The sequence below is a fragment of the Gorilla gorilla genome, chromosome 5 (assembly GCF_029281585.2).
Source record: "Gorilla gorilla gorilla isolate KB3781 chromosome 5, NHGRI_mGorGor1-v2.1_pri, whole genome shotgun sequence".
NCBI classification, from domain to species: Eukaryota; Metazoa; Chordata; class Mammalia; order Primates; family Hominidae; genus Gorilla; species Gorilla gorilla.
This window is the reverse complement of record NC_073229.2, coordinates 88,909,024-88,932,691: the sequence shown is the minus strand read 5'-3', so window position 1 is coordinate 88,932,691 and position 23,668 is coordinate 88,909,024. Positions and strand designations below refer to the sequence as shown.

At 34.0% G+C, this 23,668-nt stretch overlaps 1 protein-coding gene across 1 annotated transcript in view; it reads right to left on the bottom strand.

Annotated features, from left to right (window-relative positions):
• Positions 1–6,319: 6,319 nt before the first annotated feature.
• The window catches only part of LOC129534468 (protein eyes shut homolog), a 37,006-nt gene continuing 19,657 nt past the window's right edge, over positions 6,320–23,668 (bottom strand). Inside the window, exons 3-4 of the mRNA XM_055391601.1 lie at positions 10,070–10,262; positions 6,320–8,944 (exon numbers count right to left, since the gene is read on the bottom strand). Coding sequence (XP_055247576.1) covers positions 7,578–8,944; positions 10,070–10,262 — 1,560 coding nt within the window. The 3' untranslated portion in view covers positions 6,320–7,577. The remainder of the gene's footprint in view (positions 8,945–10,069; positions 10,263–23,668) is intronic.

The window sequence follows — 23,668 nt, the reverse complement described above, 5'->3', positions numbered from 1 at the left end:
TTACAAAAGATTCTGTCTTCCATGCAAATACTTCCTTGGCCACAGGAAAAGGGTTCTGAGTGACTTTTAATGTAGTAAAGTAACTTGGAGAGGTATGGTTGGAAGTGTCTACATTTTACTTGTAGGTTGGACATCTTCTTTGGTGTTTAATAGTTTTAATCTGAGGGAAAACTTTTTCCTTATTTGCTGGTTTATAAAATGTAAATATAGGAATGAGGAGTTTGAAAACCCTGGGATATAAACATTATTCAAAAAAACCCTAGGATATAAACATATGATTCAAAATACGTAGGAAAGAAAAAAGATGTTATTGTGTTAAAGAGTTACAGCTCATATTTGAACACTTCAGGGCCCAAATAAGCAAGGAGGCAAACAAACAAACAATCATAGTGGTGACTGGTGCCTGTCACAAAGTAGACCATCAATGAACACTTGAATATTGAATAAAATGATGTGATTAGGCCAGGCACAGTAGCTCACGCCTGTTATCCCAACACTTTGGGAGGCCAAGGTGGGCTTATCACCTGAGGTTAGGAGTTCAAGACCAGCTTGACCAACATGGAGAAACCCCATCTCTACTAAAAATACAAAATTAGCCAGGCGTGGTGACAGATGCCTGTTATCCCAGCTACTCAGGAGGCTGAGGCAGGAGAATCACTTGAACCTGGGAGGCAGAGGTTGCAGTGAGTCGAGACTGCACCATCGCACTCCAGCCTGGGCAACAAGAATGAGATTCTGCCTTAAAAAAAAAAAAAATGTGATTAATTCCACTCAATTTTTCTTCTAATTTCACTAAAACGTAAAGAATACTGTAGAAATGTGATTAACAATTTTAACATAAACATAATAATTTCATTAAAAATATGTAGATGGCATGTTTGGACATAAAATATATCTCTGTGTTCCATGCAAGATATATATTATACTTTTTTAAATTGATTTCCTGTCAACTATTATAATGCTAAAACTTACAATAATTTCCTACATGAATATATTTCTCAAAATTCTTGTAAATAGTTTATTTTAATCTAACATGAATAAAATGATCAAATATGCTTTTTGAAATATTCTTAATATCTCAATAAAACACATATTTGCAAAAACATATTTTGTTCTGATATAAAGTATATAGTAATGTGTAAAGCATGCAGAAAATAAAAGTAAATATTAAAAACAATATTAAGGTTCTAGAAGAATTAGGTTGCATATGTGTGGTGTGCATGTATACACGTATTTAGAAATAAGTTGTATACATGGTTTGACATTTTTTCCTATAGGAAGAGAGAAGCAATTTTCCATGTCAGTATTTAATAAAGCCACCATATTATGATAATAGTTGTTTTCCAATTTTTTAAATTTTAATATAATTTTTAATATATCAGTAATAATTTTCTAAAATTGAAACTATATTTTAATGCTTTTAAAATTTTTATTAACAAATAATCCTCCAGAAAGATGGTGCCAACTTACTCTCCCACCAATAGAGTGCCTCCACTGTGACTTTCCTAATTCAGACCACTACAATTGGAAAAAAAAAAGACTAACAAATAAGTAGTTAAAATTTGTGTCACATTTTGAATTTGATACTCTGAGTTGCTCTTAATAATTTTTGAATATATTTTACTGCATATAGGTTTTATTTGCAAATTGTTTTACTGTTCTAGTGGTCAGCATTTTGCCATCAATTTAAAAGAACACTTAATAATCATATGTCTGTCTTGTAAGGTAAAACATGGCTGCATATATTTTCTTTAACAATGCTTAAGATCATTTTTTGGCTTAGAAAGGTATTACTTTTAGTTAATGTACTATAAAATGTACTCACTATCAACATTTAATTTATAATTTTCTAATTTTGCTTTCACAGTTAAAAATTTTCAATTTTGAGATTAAATAAATACTATTATTTGACCCAGCAATATCGTTACTAGATATATACTCAAAATAAAATAGTTTTACTAAAAAGACACATACATTTGCATGTTCATTACTGCACTATTCATAACAGCAAAGACACGGAACCAACCCAGGTGCCAGTCAATGATGGACTGTATAAAAGGTGGTGCGTATACATCATTGAATACTACACAGCCATAAAAAGAACAAAATCATGTCCTTTGCAGCCATAGGGATACAGCTTGAGGCCATTATCCTAAGTGAATTAACACAGGAATAGGAAACCAAATACTACATGTTCTCATGTGTAAGTAGGAGCTAAACAGTGAGTACCTATGGACATAAACATAGGACCGGCAGACACTTTGGACTAGTAGAAGTTGGGGAGGGAGCAGGTAGGGGTTGAAATACCTACCTATTGGATACTATGCTCACTACTTGGATGATGGGATCTGTACCTTAAACCTCAGCATCACACAATACACCATGTAACGAACCTGCACACATACCCACTGTATCTAAAATAAATGTTGAAACTTTTATTCAGATCATTTAATGTTTTGTTTTGCAATTCTATGTGGTTATTCCTAATACAATTTATTTTGGCCTGAAACGTAGAGAACAAGTTTTCAAAATAAAACAATGCATCAACAGAATTCAGTAAATAATCTTTCTCTATGGACTCACAATCACCCCTTGGATGTAGTTTTATATATAGCATGTATATCTAGACTTTCTATTCTATTTCCTTTTGTCAGCATTGTCTGGAGCAATATAATATTTTAACTACAGTTTTTATGTGTTACAAAAACATACACATTCTCTTATTGCCCTTTCTATTCAACACTTTCTTGGTTATACTTTTGCAATTTCAAATAATATAAGTTCTAAGTATTATCTTATTTGGCCTTGTTTGGAATTTCTTCATACTTTTCAAATATTGTATGTAACATTAACAGCCTACATTTCTGAGTGCTCAAATTAAGATATCACATGTCCATTTATATACTTTTATGGTTAGTAAATTTTACCTTTTAAACTGTTCTGTATGGTTTTAATAAGCAGTAGTTTGAATTTTTTGTTGCTTAATGCTATGATTTGGATATTTGTGTCTACTCTAAAATTCATGTTGAAGCTCAATCACCAGTGCTGCAGTATTAAAAAGTAGGGTCGTTAGGTGTTTAGACCATGAAGTATTCTCTCTTCTGGATGTAATTAGTGTCTGATAACAGTGCTTGATGGGGTGAGTTCAGCCCTTTTGGCATTTTTTCCACATGAGGACACCTAGAATGCACCATACATGAGGAAACATTCTTCACCAGACACTCATTGAACTTGCTAGCACCTTGATCTAGAACTTACCAGTCTCCAAAACTGAGAAATAAATACCCATTCTGTGGTATTTTGTAATAGTAGCACAAATAGACTAAGACACTTAATGCATTTTTTCCATATTTTCTAAATTATGTGTAAGAAATACATGTACATGTATACATAAGGCATTTTGAACTGTTAATGAGTTTAATGAAACTATCTCTTCTGTTTCAGCATTAAGACAATGAATGTTGTTGTGAGCTATTTCTATATTGGTATGATTAGGAAATATTAATAGATGCCAAAAAGATTTGAAGATGTAAATCTTTTCAGAAAGAAAAAACAAGAGATAAAATGAACACGTTTAATAAACTATCAATTGAGTGTTAAAGTCTTTTTGTTTAATGATGCAGTAAATTACATTATTAAATATCTTACCTTGACTTATCCTTTTTATTCTTGGAGGAAATGCCCCTTTGTCATTTACTAGAATTTTATCTGCAGTGTACATTTTTAAATTTAGAATTTTACAACTAAAAATGGAATAAACATAACTCGAACACTCTATTTTTCCTATCCACTGCTATTTGAAAATATTTGGTTCATGAAGCTCTGATTGCTCTTTCTTATATCCTTCCCAAATAACTAGTAGAAAAAATAGAGTTATATTGCTGTAGGAAAAGAATGACAAATTGCTAGAACATGTTCCCTTTTTCTCTTACATTTTATTTCCTTTGTATGTTAAATTAAATCACACAAAATCATCCAGTTTCAAAGACGTCAGAGAAAAGGACTTTGATTCAATTTAATAGAGCTGTCACCGTACTACAGGGCCAGCAATCATGCACTTCAAAAAGTACACAAACTCAAAGAATCATGTTGATAGAGGTGGCTCCACGATGCCTCACTTTGTTAATCGCAAGAGGTTGCTCAGAGTGTCATTTTTTTTTCTAGTGGTCCAATACAAAGTGGGAAATCCACCAGCAGCAAGGGACTCTAAAATTATAGGCTTGCTACCTTAGCTACTTTTCTATTATGGAAATATCACATATGGTGGAAATGATAGCACTCAGTGGTCTACTTTGGAAGCAGACATCTCCCTTCATCAGTTACACATTTGTTCTATATTTTGGCAGTGTCACGGAAACCATTATGTGTAAGAAACAGGTATATATAATGGTTCAATCTTTCAAGATTTTTGCATTGTAGAACATTAGACTATGGCCTACTATATCATTTCTCTACATGAAGAGATTAGACCAGAGTTTTTATAAAGATCATTTCCAGTAATATGTTTTAGTGACTTTATACAACCACTATTAAGCAGCTATTTTAATTCCACTTAGTGTTAGATGTTAGGTGTACAAGAGTGAACAACACAGAAATCATATTTATGTAATGCTTAGTTGTTTAACCTGGTGCTGGCTATCATTTTAGGTATCTGCACGTTCCTGGAACCCAATCTTTCATGGATACCAAACAATGACTACTATGGCAACATCTGCATCTAAATTGTGTAAAACAATTTTAAAAGAAGAAAATACTATAGTAACCAAGACAGTTTGGAATTGGGTAAAAGAAAGACATATGGATTAATTAAAAAAACTAAGACTCCAGGAGTTGGCCCGCATGTATAACATTGATTGATTTTTGACAAGGTGTAAAAGTAATTTCATGGATAAGGAATAAGCTTTTAAACACAAGGCTCTGGAATAATTGTATCACCAAGTTTTTCTATTTTCCTTTCCTTCATTGCCAGATAATTTTAAGATGGAGTCTGGAAAGAAGATTAATTAGACTAGATGGTATTTGTCAGTTGAGAAGTTAGAAATAAGTTAATTTGCTCAACAAATAAGATGGTTATCATATTCATGCTAAGAAAGATCAGAAAAAAATTCAAATAATCACTGTGATGAAAATTTTAGGAAGCCAATTCAAAATTAACTAGGATTGCCTAGAAGAATTAAGAGTCTAGGTGAGGAATTCCATAAGAATTTTAGTGGAACAAGCCATTATTATGAATTTTGACAAAATACAAGCTGGAAATTGACAAATGTAGGACTCTAATACATCAACATTTGCTCTTCCCAATCTTCTTTCCACCCTTGTTTATTCTACCCTCTAAACACTGGAGATCAATTCAAAGGACTGGCTTTAGCCTCCAGCTACTGAACAGCTTTGGTTAATAAGAAGCACCTGCAGAAGACTAGCAGACAACAGGAAAGGGGTTGTCTAGTATTTTCTAGTCTCCTCCCTGTATGTTCTTATTGGATTACCTGTGTCCTACTTCCAAAGGCCACACCTTCTGTAACCTAGAAGCTTTCCATTTTAGGTTCTGGTCCTTCTCTTACCTCTGTCTCTTTAGGCCCAATGCTGGTTTTGCTGTTATTGGTCTCTTGAGAACTGCAAGATTCTTAGTTTTCCTTAAACTCTACCCATATTTTAATAAGTAATTACCGTATTAAACTCTCCCCAAATACCCAATTAGACTGTTTATTCGCTGATGTGACTCTGATCAACACAGTGGATGAACATATTGGAAAATGTCAACAAATGCCTTGCAAATGATTTATTATAATGACTAAATGACTAGAAAGGCAAGAAAAACTGGAAGGAGATTAGGAGATGTAGGTGAGGTCAAAATAAAGAATAGTTGCAATGGGAATGAAGAATGGGAAAAGTGAAAAGTAGCAAGATTATGTTTAAAAAGACCAAATTTAAGGTTTTATTTACTAATAATGAAGAATTTGTGCCCTGATTATTTCCAAGAGGTGGCTATGGAATGAATTGTTTGAGAGACATTTTAACTCTGCTACATTTACCAAGAACCTTATATGTGAGAAATGATGTATTAGGCATTGTATGTGAGTTATAACAGCTAAACCACAAGCTATCAGCCTGTAAAAGTACAAGGAGAATACCACATTTAAATTTGTAATTAATTTTATCATGGTTTTAAGAAATTTTGTAGACAAAATTATATCATATTGAACATACTAAATAGAATGACTTGTTCTTTCATGTTACTGAATTTTCAGCCATAAATTACACACCTAAAACCTTTTAAACGTTGGGGTAATATATGAAGCAAAAACACACAACCATACATACACAGACACAAACCACTATAACTTTATTGTCAAAGGAAAATTAATTTCACTGCCACAAAGTAACACTTGAAAATTCCACAAGATAGAACTTCTTAAAATAATGAAAAATCTTCTCTTTCTGGTAAACACAATTCTTTAACCTTTTTCCTTTTTTACATCCTTACCAATTTGATAGCAATTACAAGGGGAGATTAGTGATTTAAAATATGCTTTAAAGTAAGAACTGTTATCTGAGAAAACTGGCTTGTCATTAATATATCAAGGCTCTGAATTCAAATTCACAGATATTATCTCCTTCAATTTTTGCATAGTGCTTTTGTTAAATAAAATACATGAAATTAACTTATATTCTGAATTATATAAAATGAAACAAAAAACTTTAAATTTAAAAATGATATACCATGCCATAGAGGATAGGAAATCTCAAGAAAGTTCCAGTGATTTCCTCTTTCCCATATTAAAAAAAATGCTACCACTGAAGATACCGTTAGAAAGAGTATGTTATATTGTGTTCAACCTGACAAAGAAGCTATTTCAAGAAATGAGAATAATGAAAGTTATTTCTAAACTTTGAGAGATCTGTCATAATGAATTGAACTAGTTCAGTTTCTGATTGCTTGCCAGCAGTATAGCTGTCTCCAACCTACTACTGTATTGATCTGGTAGCCTTTGTGGCAGTGCATAAAGAATAACCATCTGTGTCAGGTACAACAGCAGGTGCCTTCTCCATTGAACTGGCTGCTGCCCTGATTACAATGAGGCTGTTTAGAGCACCCGGTGACCATGACAGGCTCTTTCTTCTCTGTAGAAAAGAAACTCATTTCTAAAAGTTTACTGAACAGAAACTGAGAAACTCACCAGAAATCATCAGCCGTTGAGGTGCCAGAATGGATTCCAGTGAAGACAAAGTAAGAGATCTAGTGAAGGGAAGATGCCGGCTTGCAGTGGGAAATTCCTGATATTGCACACTAGGCTGAAGTTCCCATTTGGACCATTCTGAAGAAGTCTTGACCTCTTTTTTAAGAGAGGTCATATAATCCGTAAAATATGGCCAATCTGGCCTAATTACAGACATGGAGGAAGACGTCTGTATTGAAAGTGCTGGAGTTGCTGAAACTGTATAAAATGCAACATTGGTGGTGACTTCTGAAAAATCAGGCACTGAGCCTGTCAATGGTGGCAGATTATTTTTGACGTCATTTGCATGTGTAATTTCTGAATATGTCTTTAAAGTAACATCCGGATAAATCTGTAAGTTTAACTCAAAATCCAGAGAACTATCACTTGGGTGAAGTTTGAACAGTGTATGAGATCCTTTATTTTTTCCATGTCCAATAAGCTCTCTTGATTTAGTACCTCAGTGGGGCCCATAGTTATGCCATATTGTCTTATTTTCAATAGTTTTAAAATGTTTTCTGATACTGACAGTTCATCAGTAGTCATTTTTGAAGTCAAATCAGAATTCATCAAGTCTGAAGAGATAGTTTGTGAAGGGACAATGGATAAACAAGTCTTATCCAAACATAAATTAACATCCAAATTACTTGATAGGGTAATGGATTCTTCCAAGGATGAGGATAAAATTGTTCTTTTTGCACTCTTTTTAGAAGGAAATAAAGATGGCACTTCTGTGAATGCCACTGATGGTGTTATTTCAGTAGCAGAAGAAAGTGAATGCCCAGAAGTGATAGTTTGAGCTCCCATTAGTGCATACCAGCTGGCTAATATCGCTGAGTTCATCCAGAATGTCTCATAAAAGTGGAACTGTTTGCTATGCAAAATTTGATCTGAGAATTCACGAGAGGATTTTATTTCAGTCATAGAACATGTTGCACATGTTTGGCTTAATTCTCTTAAAGAATCAGCAGCCTGTGATTCGATGTTTGTGAGTCTCTGGTTGCTTGAAGCTTCAGTAATAGCCTGATATTCACTGGGATTGAAGGCTTTTGTACCGAACCGGTGCAGAGCTGATGAGTTTAAGATGGTTACCTGTTTAGATATAATTATCTTAGCAGGAAAAATGGGAGACATCGAGGGGCTGAGCAATCTCCAGTGCTCTCTTCTTGAAATTAAAGAATCAGCTGAATATTCTTCAATATCCTCTTGAGCCCCCCTAGAGACAACTGGAGTTGCACTTATGGAGGCAGCTGTAAGCAGGAATCCACGGGAGAGTAATGACTGCCTGTTTAGCTCAATATCAGCCCCTGGAATGCTTCTAATTACTGAAGTCGTTGGGGTAGCAGATGAAGCAACAGTCTGATAGTTCTCAAATAATAAAGATTGTGTAGGAAAAATAAAATCTGACATTAAGGAAGACATGATAAATGGGGTCCTTGCTCTCCTATCAGGAAAAAAGAAACCTAGTGTGGCTGCTGAAGTTCGAATAGGCATATGTGATACCGATGTTTTGTCCTGGACAATTTGTGCTGGGTCATGAATACCAAAATTCAGGAATTGAGAAGAGGAAACATCTGCGGAAGAAAGAAGACTGTGTTTTGCTGAAAGCTCTCTAGTGACAATCAGTTCTTCGAGTAAGTAGTTTTCCAAGGGTGTGCTAATTCTTAACGTTGCCAAACCAGTGGTTGGGAGAATGTCATGCTTGATAATGCCTGTCTGTTTTGGACCTACAAAAAGGAAAAAAGCCAAAAGGATTAGAAAAATGAATCAGAAACGAACCACTTTGGCACTGCGATAAATCTCAGGCAAATTGCACTGCCACCTTACATCCATTATATGTAGACAAATATGGTTCTGTAAATCATATTTCTAATAAAAGTACATGAGGAGTTTAATGATTTCACAAACTGCATAAATGCAAAGATTCCTATTATTTACACTCCATGGGAGGGCTAAAGTCAGAACAAATGGCATTACATAGAATTGACATATTCCCAACGAAATGACTCCTTTGAATAAGAACACATGAAAAATTACAACTCTTTGTCATTGACACAACCAATGAATGTTTGACCCATCGGGTTAGAAATGTTAGAAATACTGTTTTACTTCCTCAATAGGCAAAATGTTCTGTTTATATTAGATAACACTATATTTCAATTTAATTTTTTAAAAGAATAGAAATTACATAGATGAAAAATAGACAAGGTACATTTCTACTTAGAATACCCAATAGCCTTCAAAATTATTTTTTCTTCAAGAATTCCTTGCTAAGGGCTACAATTCTTACTCTGATTATCCGAAGTGGCATTGGCTACATGAAGAGTAAATTTGGAATTTAATATACAATGTACTGTTTATAATATGACATCACTTGATTTAGAAAGTTAAAGAATTGGACATGTAAAAAACAGCCTGAAGTTGTTAAAATAATTCACAATAGGAAAATAAGCACATATCTTTTATCTGAGTGTTAGTCAAATAATTTGATAGGAATATAAATTTACCTTAATGACTCAGAGAATATGAAGTAAAGACACATTGATGCAAGTAGCACAAGGCCCTTTTAAAATAAAATGTGCTGGGATTGAGGTCCAGTTGTCTATTCAAATTTACACAGTGGAATAAAAACTGTTAATTTACATTTTTTTACTGATCCAGAAATAGTATTAGCAAACAACATTGCTTAAAACAAAACTTAAAACAGGAGTCATAACCAATAATGCTTAATTTTACACCCCTAAAAATCATGTATCTCAGAAAAAAAAGATTTTAATAATGCAGAAAATATGCTTTTACCACACAACTTTTTCAAACTCAAACTTCTTAATATCTTACCCACTTCTGCTTACCTTGATCAACTGGGTAAGTGTCCATTATGGCTGGTATTCTAGTAGCCTTTATAGATGGAAAGCTGCTGACCAAAGTCTCAGAAGGGGGAACTGTATATGTCTGTGTGGAAATGGGATCTGTTCTTTGAAAGATGGGAGTTAAACAGGTAATTCTCCTTATGTCATCACCACAAAGAAGCCCAATGGAGCAGGTCTGCAAATGATAATTACAGTAATTAAATTAAGCTCAGTTTCTTTGTTCCTAAGAGAAATTGTAAAGTTTGTTTTGAGATCCATTTGCATTTTCATAGACATATTGGATAGCTCAAATAAAATATTTTACTTGAAAATTAAATCTCCATAGTAAATTTTACCCATATTTCAAAATGGACTCAATCCTTTCAATTTGAGATATGCACAGTTGCATGCCCAAATTTATTCTTAATTCCTTTAATTTTAAGTCAAAATACTATTCTTACTTTTGAGAATATAGTTTTCCAATGAAGAATTTGTACTGTATGGTAATTAATGTGGATATAAAAAAGAAGTCACATTACAAATTATAAAACTTTTCTGCTCTAAAAGTCAAATTTAGTTGGAAGCTAATGTAAAATGCAGTATCTGCAACAGAAAATTTGAAAACATATTCTTGTGATTTGCAAATTATTTTAGTTTGTATTGGCTTGCAGTAGGAATGATCTTTATATGTTTTAGTTTGACATGAAAAGGCTATTTCTACCATATCCTATAAAATAGCTTTCACATGAAGAAACTGTGAATGAAAATTGCGGTAATGTATAAATAAGTATAAATGGACCAGAGAGATACGTTTATAAATGTAGAGTTAAAACCAAGTTATACTATATGAATCATTTTTATTTGTAAGAAAATAATATTTCAAAGTGATTTTAAAATACTAATACATGTCTATTTCCTAACAATAAAGACATACCTAATAGGCATCCCTGCTTTAGTGTTCTAATATTTGTTAAAGATTACATCTAATTTGCAGAACACTTAAGTCTTCTTTCAGATGTGGGTGGTGGTTGTTTCAAAGTTCCATATTCTGTAGTCACTTTCAACTCACACCAAAAAGTTATATAAATGTCAGACGATTCCTGATGTTAGATAACTGCTTTTCGCAACAAAGAAAAGCCCAGGACCAGGTGGCTTTACTGCTGAAATTGATCATACTTTTAGGAGAGAACTAACACCAAGTCTTTGCTATTGTGAATAGTGCCGCAATAAACATATGTGTGCATGTGTCTTTATAGCAGCATGATTTATAATCCTTTGGGTATATACCCAGTAATGGGATGGCTGGGTCAAATGGTATTTCTAGTTCGCAACCCAAATGTCCAACAATGATAGACTGGATTAACAAAATGTGGCACATAGACACCATGGAATACAATGCAGCCATAAAAAGGATGAGTTCATGTCCTTTGTAGGGTCATGGATGAAGCTGGAAACCATCATTCTCAGCAAACTATCGCAAGGACAAAAAACCAAACACTGCATGTTCTCACTCATAGGTGGGAATTGAACGATGAGAACACATGGACACAGGAAGGGGAACATCGCACACTGGGGACTGTTGTGGGGTGGGGGGAAGGGGAGGGATAGCATTAGGAGATATACCCAATGCTAAATGATGAGTTAATGGGTGCAGCACACCAACATGGCACATGTATACATATGTAACAAACCTGCACGTTGTGCACACGTACCCTAAAACTTAAAGTATAATAATAATAATAAAATTTAAAAAATATATAAAAAAATGAAAAGAACTAACACCAATTCTTCTCAAGCTATTACAAAACATTGAAGAGGAGGAAATTCTTCCTTACTCATTCTATGAGGCCAGCATTACCCTGACACCAAAACTAGACAAGAACATAAAAAAATCCACAGGCAACTATCATTGATGAACCTAGATGCAAAAGTTCTCCCCAAAAGACTAGCAAACTGAATACAACAACATATCAAAAAATAATACACTATGATCAAGTGGGATTTATCCCAGGCATGCAAGGATGTTTCAACATATGTAAATCAATAAATGTGCTATATCAATCAACAATATCAAGTACAAAATCTATATAAGTATCTCAATAGATGCAGAAATTAATTTGATAAAATTGAACATCACTTCATGATAAAAAGTCTCAACAAATTTGGCATTAAAAAAATACTTTAACATAATGAAGGTCATAAATGACAAACCCACACCTGAAATCATATGAAATGGGCAAAAGCTGAAACCCTTTCCTCTAAGAACTGTGATAAGACAGGATGCCCACTTTCATCATTGTTATTCACCATTGTCCTGGAAGTGCCAACAAGAGCAATTAGGAACGAGAGAGAAATAAAGAGCATTAAAATTAGAAAAAAGGAAGTCAAATTGACCCTCTTTGCAGAAGACATAATCTTATATATAGAAAAACCTAAAGACTCCACCACAAAATCTCTTAGAGCTGATGAACAAATTCAGTGAAATTGTAGAATAAAAAAATCAACATACAAAATTTAGCATTGTTTCCATACACCAATAATGAACTATTTGAAAAAGAAATTAAAAATGCAATCCCAGTCACAATAGCCACACAAAAGAAATACATAGAAATAAATTTAACCAAGGAGGTGAAAAATCTGCAAGGAAAACTACAAAACACTGATACAAGACATTGAAGAGGACACAAATGAAGGGAAAGACATCCCATGGTTATGGAGCAGAAGAATTAATATTATTTAAATGACTGTATTAAACCATTCTGCATTGCTATAAAGAAATACCTGAGACTGGGTATTTCATAAAGAAAGTAGGTTTAATTGGTTCTCAGTTCTGCAGGCTTTAGAGGAAGCATGGTGCTGGCATCTGCTTGGCTTCTAAGAATGCCTCAGATAGTTTACAGTCATAACAGAAGACGAAGAGGGAGGAGGCACATCACATGACAAAAGCAGGAGCAACAAAGAGAGAGAGCCAGGGAGGGGATGGGTAGGGGACACACACTTTAAAATAACCGGATCTCACAGGAACCCACCAACTACTGTGACACCAGCAGAAAGTGATGAGGGATCAACCTCCATGACCCAAATTCCTTCCCCCCGGCCACACCTCCAGCACTGGGGATTGCAATTTAACATGAGATTTGGGCAGGGTCAAATATTCAAACTTTATGAATGACCATGCTATTCAAAGCAATCTACAGATTCAAAGAAATCTCTATCAAAAGACCAATGATATTTTTCAGAGAGATAGGAAAAACAATTCTAAATTTATATGGAATCACAAAAGATTCTGAAGAGCCAAAGCAATCCTAAGTAAAAAGAACAAAGCTGGAAGCATCATACTCTCTGACTTTAAATTATACTATGAAGCTATAGTAACTCAAAGCAGCATGGCATCGGTATGAAAACAGACACATAGACCAATGGAACAGAATAGAGAAGAAAGAGATATATTCACATATTTACAGCTAGCTGATTTTTGACAGAGATACCAAACGTTAGAGAAAGAATGCTATCTTCAATAAATAGCGCAGGGAAAACTGGATATTCATATGAAGAAAAATAAAACTAGACTCGTATGTCTCACCATATACAGAAATCAACTCAAAATTGATTACAGACTTAAGCATAAGACCCCAAGGTATAAAACTACTAGAAGAAAACACAGTAAATGCCTCAGGACATTGGTATAGGCAAAGATTTTTATGAGTATGATCTCAAAAGCACAAGAAACAAAAACAAAAATAGACAAATGGAATTGAATTAAACTAAGGAGCTTCTGCATAGAATAGGAAACAATTGACAGAGTGAACAGATAACCTGCAGAATGAGAAAAAATGTTTTCACACAATGCATCCAACAGGGAACTAATATTTAAAATTTTACAAGGACCTCAAACAACTCAACAACAATAAAAAATATAACCCCATCAAAAAAAGTGGACAAGGGGCATGAATAGGCATTTTTTTCAAAAGAAGACATACAAATGGCCAAGAAACATATGAAAAGCTGCTCAATGTCACTAATCATCAGAGAAAGGCCAATTAAAACTGCAATGAGATATTATCTTACATTAGTTAGAATGGCTATCATTAAAAAGACAAAAAATAACAGATATTGGCAAGGATGCAGAGAAAAGGGAACCCTTATATGCTTCTGGTAGGAATGTAAACTAGGACAACCTCTATGGAAAACAGTATGGAGATTTCTCAAAGAACTAAAAATAGAACTACCATTCAATTCAGCAGTCCCACTACTGGGTATACAGCCAGAGGAAAATAAATCATTATATCAAAAAGATACATGTATTTATATGTTTATCACAGCACCGTTCACAATAGCAAAGATGTGGAATCCACCTGTCAGTGAAGGCTGGATCAAGAAAATGGTGGTATATATACACAATGGAATACTAGTCAGCCATAAAAAGAATTAAATCAGGTGTTTTGTAGCAATGTGGATGGAACTGGAGGTCATTTTCCAACGTGAAACAACCCAGACACAGAAAGACAAATACCCACATGTTCTCAGTTACAAGTGGGAGCTAAATAATGTGTACATATGAACATAGAGTGGAGAAAAATAAAAACTGGAGACTTAAAAGGGTGGGGGAGGACATGGGGGCGTAAATAATGAGAAATTACTTGCGGGTACAATGTCTGTTATTGGAGTGATGGATATACTAAAATCCCAGATTTCATCACTCTGCCATATAGTCATGTAACAAAATTGCACTTGTAATGCTTAATTTGATACAAATTTTTTAAAAGCTAAAAGAGAATTTTAATGTTCACAACACAAAAAAGATATCTTCAATGTTATGCTAATTACCCTGATTTTATCACTACACAATGTATACATGCATTGAAATATTACTATGTATTCCATAAATATGTACAATTAATATGCGTCAACTAAAAATAAAAGAACAAAAGAACTATAAAGTGTCTGTGTATAAAAACTTAAACATTAAATGGAAAAATATCCACAGCAAACAAAAACACAGGGTCAACAGGATCCCATGTAAATTAAGAAAAAAGAGAAGGGGCCAGGCGTGGTGGCTCACGCCTGTAATCCCAGCACTTTGGGAGGCCCAGGTGGGTGGATCACGAGGTCAGAAGATCAAGACCATCCTTGCTAACACGGTGAAACCCCGTGCCTACTAAAAATACAAAAAAATTAGCCGGCCTTGGTGGTGGGCGTCTGTAGTCCCAGCTACTGGGGAGGCTGAGGCAGGAGAATGGCGTGAACCTGGGAGGCGGAGCTTGCAGTGAGCCGAGATTGTGCCACTGCACTCCAGGCTGGGCAACAGTGCGAGACTCCGTCTCAAAAACAAACAAACAAACAAAAACTTAATAGGTACCAAGATGATATAGTAATTTCTATGAAACATCATGACTTAAAAAGTTATTTTCTTTCTGAATCTATATTTGAGGAAAAATATGCAAATAAGATCTTCTGAATTAGAGCTTTATAAGAATATGGTCATCTGCTTTCATGTGGACATTGTATAGCCCTCTATGTCTTCACTCAACAAATGTTTATTGATCAATATCTAAGTCCCAGTGACTGTTGTAATTGTTGGAAATGAGCTGGTCAACAAGATAGGCAAAGTTTCTCCATTATACACTTTGCATTTTAGGAAAGAAATTTGAATTAATTAATATCAATTAGTGATAAGTGATTTTAAGACAAAATATCTCAAAATACATAATAAGGAAAAACAGCAAGGGCTGTTTTGGAGGCAGTGGCCAGGGAAGTCTTCTCTGAACAGGGATATAAATTAATGTGAGTATTTTAGGAAAGAGTATCAAAGGCAAAATGAACAGCAGTGCAAAGGCCTGCGGGCAGGAAAATGCTTAATATGTTTACACAAAAGCAAGACGGACAGTTAAAGAGAATAAGGGAAGGCCATGTAGGTAGAAATGAGGTCACAGAGGTGATTAGAAACCAGATATTGTGGCTTCTTTACTTGTTTGTTGTTGAATTTGGAATTGATTCTGAGAATTATAGGAAGCCATTGGAATATTTGAAATAAGAAAGTTCTAATCTTATTGATATCATAAAAAGCTTACTGTAGATAATATGCGCTCAATGGAGTTTGGATTCGGGGGAAGAATGGAAGCTAAGGTATATTTGGGAAGCAGGCAATGATCCAGGAAAGGGAAATAATTAGACTGACCTGGAGTGGAAATGGTGAATATACTGAGTAAAGTTTGTATTCAGGGTATACGTGGAAGGCAGAGCCTATAATACATGCTGATGGACTAGATGTATGGGGTGAGAATAAAAAGTTTAGTGAATGATTTGTAAATTTGTATTCCTATCAATAAAATAGAAATAAAAATTAAAGAAGACAAGCAAATTTACTAAATTATAGAAGACCAGTTACAGATTGGAGGATAGATCACAATTTCTGTTTAAATACATTAAATTTGAGAAGCTTATTGGCTACCAGATATGTAACAAGTTGAAAATATGAGTCTCTCTTGAAGCAGAATTATTAATAGTTTCAATAAAATAAAGTATGGTTTAAAGAAAAGCAGTGTTATCCCATAGTCCTGTCTAATTTTCTGGTAATAGAGCTAGAAAATGGCAGAGCAAAGATTTTTACCTAAGAAGTGAGGCTCCAGAACCCACACTTCAAACCACTATACTATACTTTTGATGTATGAAACATCGTCAAGATTTGTTATCAATATTTCTAAGCTAAAGTTGATTATTTTAGGTAATAAAGCTAAAACAATCTTGTACTCTGACAGTCTACTTAACAAACATCACTGTCAATTAAATTTAATCATCACAAACCATGTTTTAAGATCTGGGCAAAACAGTTTCTATTATCTCAATGACTTTACAATCCAGTGGACTGTTAGTATATTTCACTCTATTGACAGTAACATTTGAAGATAAAATGTTGTGGCTTATCCTTATTTTCTACAAGAAATAAGGAGTACATAATACAGAAAAAATCCAGCATCCTTCAGGTGACTTGTTCCTCTTCCCTGTGTCTTTCCAGCCTACTTTGAGTGGTTTCATGCCATTGTTGACCTCTGTTTACCTCACTAACCTCTGGTTATTTTCAGCTCTCTTTTTTTTCAACTGTATGTCCAATTCTCTCTATTATTTAAGTGTTAGAAATGGTTTCTGTTTTCCTCATTAAGATATTAACAGATTCAGTGTTCTATAAAAGATACATACGATATTTCTCTATGTGGTTATTTAACTTGATTGGGAGACTAAAGGCAAAGTAGGTGGCAACCAGAAAGTGAGAATAATATTCTGAAGATATCATTTACCCATAATAATAAAAAACTCTAGTAATAATCAAATATCAAATGTTAAGAATACTTTGCTCCAAAACATGTAATATTGAGATATCTTTGTGCTATGTTACTGGGCTAGATAAATATTTTAGTTTCTAGGTTTTTAAAAAGATTTTTCCATACAAAATCAGTATGTAGGGTTCATGATAATAATTATAGTTTTTAATGGCATTCCTTTTGTTATGCCAAATTGATTTATATGTCTTTTCCAGCATACTACCAGTGCCTCTAGGCAGGGGACTATGTTACATTTTCCACTGAATGGCCGGGGCTAATATGATGGCTGGCACATACTGATGTACTTGATGGTCAGTAAACATTTATTGGAAAAAACTAAGAGAAACATATTGAAAACACACGTTTATCTAAGTACATACATATTTCTTTTTCCCTTTTGTAGATAACTGTATTGAAATGAATATTCATTAAATTATCTAAACTTTTCATTCTTTCCTCAAGCCATTCTAATCTAGCTTTCATGTCTTCTTGCCACTAGGACTGTTATAGTGAAATTCCAGAAATCCTATTGTGCTGTTAAACACAAAGCACAGTTTTTGATCTTCATCTTATTCAAATCATCTACATACTTAACTAACACCTTCTAAAAAACTTGGTTTCTCTCTAACCTTCTACCTCTTTCTCCTATTCATTATCAATCTCCTCTGCTGGCTCCTTCTCTTTGTAGCCTCTAGTTTGGAATTTATCATGGCTTAGTATTCAACTTTTTTCTTTCTCCATTCTCCCCAGAAGCAATGTCATATATTCAAAAAGGCTATAAAGATATCATATATTGATGAGTCCCAAAATCATATCTCTACTTCACACTTCTCTGAAATACATTTTTATATAACCAACTGCTTATTTAGAATCATTATTTAAATATCTCATGGGTACCTTAAACATAACACGTACAGTATTGAACTGCTGATTCAGTCCCTCCATTCTAACATGTTCCTCCAACCACCTGTCCCATCACAGGAAATTTATTATCATTACTCTATCGCTGAAGTCCTCCCTGATTTTTCATTATCTTCTATCTCACACATCTACTCAATACAATGTCTTGCTAATTTTTCTTTCATAACACATTTCAAAACCAGCCTTTTCTCTGAATTTGCTTTGCCACAAATATCAAGCCATCATTATCTTTTACATAATAATTGTTAGAGCCTAGCTGGTTTCTTCACTCCCACTTTTAACCTCCTTCTAGATCTTTCTTTATGGAAGAATAGGAATATTTTAAGAACCTGAATAAGATCACATCATTTCCCTTTTGAAAAAACTTGTTAGTATATATGTCAATTGCACTTGAATAAAATTCAAACCAATTACTATTTTTCTGACTCTCAACCTAACCTGATCCTGTTTACTTCTACAGGCACTTCTGTACTTTTGCCCCCACCATAGTTACTGTGCTCAACTCCCATTATCCACTCTTTACTGTCCTATACAGGACAAGATCTTTTCCTCCTCATGACCCTTGTTTATGCTGATACATCTGACAGCACATCCATACCCTCACTCTTCCTTTGGATTATTTCTTTTTATCCCACGGGTTATAACTTACAGGTCCCTTCCTTAGAGAAAACTTTTCTACTATCTACATTATTTTTCTATCACAATAACTTTTTCTTTTCCTTCTGACTACTACTAGTTTGAATTATATTTTATTTTTATTTATATTTATTATATTTTTTTATTTTTATTTTTATTATAATTATAATATATTATAATTATATTTATTTTAATATAAATATTTTATATTTATATCTGACTTCTACTAATACTAGTTTGAATTATATTTTATTTTTCTATTGCCTTGATTTATATGTCATTCCTGGTACATTGTAAATGTCACTAGGTAGAAGCCTATCTCCATTCCATCCTGCATTGTATTCAGCACACTATTTGTATGCTGCTAACCAATTAGTGTTTGTTGAATGAATATAAAATTATATTTACAAAATTGCCTCTATGAATTAGGTTAAAGAGTTGAGCAAGCAAAATGTAAGTATTTTTACCCATAACTTGTTTAATTAAAATTTGAAACACAGGATGGCCCTTTAGGTGCCTTTATATTACAAGAAAAACAACCAACCAAATATGAGAGTTCAACAGGCACCAGTCTTGAGCTACAAGAGTCATCAACCTTACTCTGAGAAATAAGGGCCACATCATGTGAACAGTCTGTCTAGAAACCAGAGATGACAGATGAAATGGAAGTGCAATTAGCACTATTACAATCTTTCTCTGTGTCCTCTACACTTAAGAAACATTTTCCCCTTTTCCCAAGGTCTATCATTAAGAAATGCTTAATGCTGCTGAAAATGAGCTCAAAAGAATTGGTAAATTATTTGAAAATTTAGCAATTTGAAAACTAAGTAAGCTCAAAGCTATTTACCACTATCCCATTTAAACATGCATCAAGAAACATTTTCCCCCTTTTCCGAGATCTTTCATTAAGAAATGTTTAATGCTGCCAAACATGAGCTCAAAATAAGTGGTAAATTATTTGAAAAATTAGCAATTGGAAAACAAAGTAATCTCAAAGCCATTTACAACCACCCTACCTAAACATGTGTCAGGTAGCTCCTAGGCTTTAGGGACTAATAAAAACAGAGCCCTGGGTGAGTTTTTCTGGTTGCTTAGCAAGTCACTAGAGGAAAAATGCAAGCTGGTAGAAGAATAGGTCCTATTGCCTCTTGTGTTGGGTGGACTTCCTGATGAGCTATACAAGGCTAGGACATTAGAATATGTAATATCATGGATGCTAATCTTCCACAAGATAGTGCCTCCAGGTTCAAACACTGCCCTACCTGGTAGCTCTGGCCCTTTTTGGGATAACTATTTTAAACCAGGAAAGATTTATAGGAAAAAAAGTGCTTACAGGACAGAATAATTAGTCCCATTTAGCTTTTCTTCTTCTTCTGTTTCCTCCTCTTCCCCCACTTCTACTCCATCCTCCTTCTCTTCTTTCTTATCCTACTGCTGCTCCTCTTCCTTTTTCTTCTTCATTTCAAGAGCATAATCCCACAGAGATTTTGTTCTCTGAGACTGATACATAATGAGTTCAAGCGGAAAGAGTGAAATTAGAGATCAGGAGACCCCAAAGTGCCTGGAAAACCTCTGTTGCCTCCCAAGAGCACACAGAACTTCGCCCTTCTTGAAAAAATCCATTAGACAGGAAATCATTCAGAATTTTAGAGGAGTCTGGTGAAGTCTCTCTTAGATTTCCAAACCCTGCAGGCTGTTTATCAAAATCTTATACAGCCTCATACAAACCCTGTGATCTAAAAAAGATGTTATCTAAGACTCCAGAAAAGAAAGTCCTTTCATGTAGTTTTCTATATGTGATAGGGCTCACAGAAGTAGATGGTCATCACTCAAACTGGTTCTGTGGAGGTGAGTCAGTGGTCAGATCTGAAGAAGTAAGTGTGATCCATGCATGTCCTCCGAACAGAGTCTATCTTAATGGATTATATAGATAGTACTACAGATCACATGAATTATCCCTCTGCTTAGGCTGTGTATACTACTAAAGTAAATGAATACCTGTGTGTGTGTGTGTGTGTATGTGTGTTTTCTCTGCCTGAAGCATCTACCAAAAAGGTGGCCAAGCTCTCAATAATATATATAATGCTGGTATTCTTTTCTTCCCTTATGACAACTTAACAACACACAACAGGAATTCTCATTCCCCTAATCTGCATTATTTCTCTCTTTTTTATTTTTGGGTGGAACATGTTGCATCAAATTTATGTGCTTCGCTCTCTGTATCTCTGTCTCTTTCTCTCGGTTTAGAATAATTCATCTATAAGGGCTCCTGAGAGTTATTGCCTGGGACACTGCAACGTAACATTGTTTTATTTATTTTCCTAGGTTATCCACAATATCCTGTCATGAAAGTTTAAAATGTCTTTTCCTAGGGGAGGATGATAATCATGTTTTCTGTCTGATAACATAACAATGTATGGCCCAAACTTTTCAAAACATTTTCAAGTATGTCAGTCAATTAATTGTTAATTCAAATCAGTTTTCATCTTTCTCAAGGTTAAAGAGGAGAATAAAATCAAAGACCATGAATAAAAGCTATGGGTCCATAATTTTATAAATTTGTATGAAGTCTGAAGAACATCAAGAATTTGTGAAATTTTCCACAGAGTAGAAGCACACAAGCTCCATCTAAGTTTTATGGGGTGACAACAATATAAACATGAAATAGTCACTTCTTCTCTGATGTCTGATAATTGGTAGTGAAAACTTTAAGGATAATTTTATTTTTCCTTATTGAATTTGGCTACCAGAACTTCAGGGGATTTGCTTCAATGGCAATGCTTCTGAAAGCACAAGTTCATTGATTTGCTGTGTAATTTTAATCTGCAGGGAGATCTTCTAGTGGACTAAAGAATGCAGGAATAAGGATCTTAAGGAATGCACTGAATCTCACTTTTGTTTCTAGTCTATCCAAAAGAAGGTGCAATAAGAAGGGAAATGGAAAGCATAGCTCAGGGGAGAAGTCAAGGTTAATACTAGAGACAGATGCGCAGGCAACAAATATTGCTGCAGAAAATTGATGAGGCAAGAGGTCAAGATGCATTGTTTTAGAGGCAAGGTCTCAAAAGCACATTGACTATGTATCAAACATATGCCAGAGTTATCTTTCAAAATAAAAGTCTGACCAGGTGATTCCTCAGTTCAAAAAGTCATCACTGGCTTACCACTCTTCTTGAAAACAGTAAAACAATTTAATCTAGCACACAATATCACCAGTTATTTCTTATTGAATATTGATTTTTCTTATTGAAAACATGGTGAGAAACTTACTTAGGTTACCCCCAAATTTTAAATATATGGGATTTTCTCGACTTTTCACAATAATTAAGTTTAATTACATGTCAATTATTTTTGATATCCATGATCCTAATATAAGAAGTGCCAATGGCCTTCTTATACACTAACTACATTTGTAGATATTGAGTTTTAAAAGCAAAAAAAGTTTGAATGTTAAAGTTATATGCCTGACTATGGCCAAGTTCATATTGGAAATAGCATTGTTTTTAATTTAAATTTAAGTACTTTGTATTTAACTCCAAATAGCAAAATCAAGAAATTACTCTGTGTCAGTCATCGTATCAGAACAATTTAATAACTCATAATTACTACGGGTGCAAATTATCAGTGTGACTAATATATATAGTTATATATAACATAACTAGAACTCTGTGGTCCTACTGTCAATAGCATCCTCCGAATTTTTTTTTCTAAATTCTCACCTAATTGAAATCAAATACCTTAAAGATTTCCCTGAGACCACTGTTTATGACTCACCAATCCTACAAACTGATATCTGATACAGAACCCTGAGTATGTACAAGTAAAAGAGCCATGAAACATTTCAGAAGTCAAATTGTTTGATCTTTCCTACTATTTTAGTAAGAATACATGGAATTAGCAGACACTATAGGTAAATTAGTGGGTCATCGATGTGAGGATCCCAATACTCAATTGATTTTTGAGAACTGGCAAGTAGAAATTTAAAACTTTCTTTTTCTTACCACCAAATATCTATACCATTTAGGGAAGCTTTTCTTAAGTCACAGAATGTTCAACTGACTGCTCATGAGAAAAGACATTTATTTCATGAAACATCTTACGTTCCTCCATTGGAAATAATGTCCTCATTCTCTGAATCTGTATAATGTTATGTGTTTACATTTTATGCTGCTTACCCATTTCTTTTCTGAGTTATAATTGTTGTTTTGCATGTTGTATCTCTTTTCTACGAATCTGAGTTTCTTAGGATAAAAAAAAATCTTAAATAGTTGTTAGAATCTAAGTTCAACAATATAAACATATTAAGTGCTAAAATATGTGTCATAAAGGATATCTAAAAAATAATATAACCTCACATCTTTCCATACACACTCCTTGAAAGTAACTTGCAAGCTTTCCTATCTGTTCTCCCTCGAACGATGTCTCCTTATATTCAAGAAGACTTGCTACACTTGACCTCCTGTAGGGACTATTACTTGAGCCAATCTGAGCAAACAAATTTGGACTGCATACCTTTATTTTGCCATCCATAGCATCTTGTGTTTATACCTCTGTCAACACATATTAGTTAATATATTATCATTTGTTTACCCATTTCTCCCTTGGAGTATTATTCTATACCAACCCAAACAGCCACAGTTGTCACACACCAATGAATACACTGATTATTTTATACTTATCTTTAACTAATTTATCATTAGAAACATTAAGTTGGCATCTTCATTTT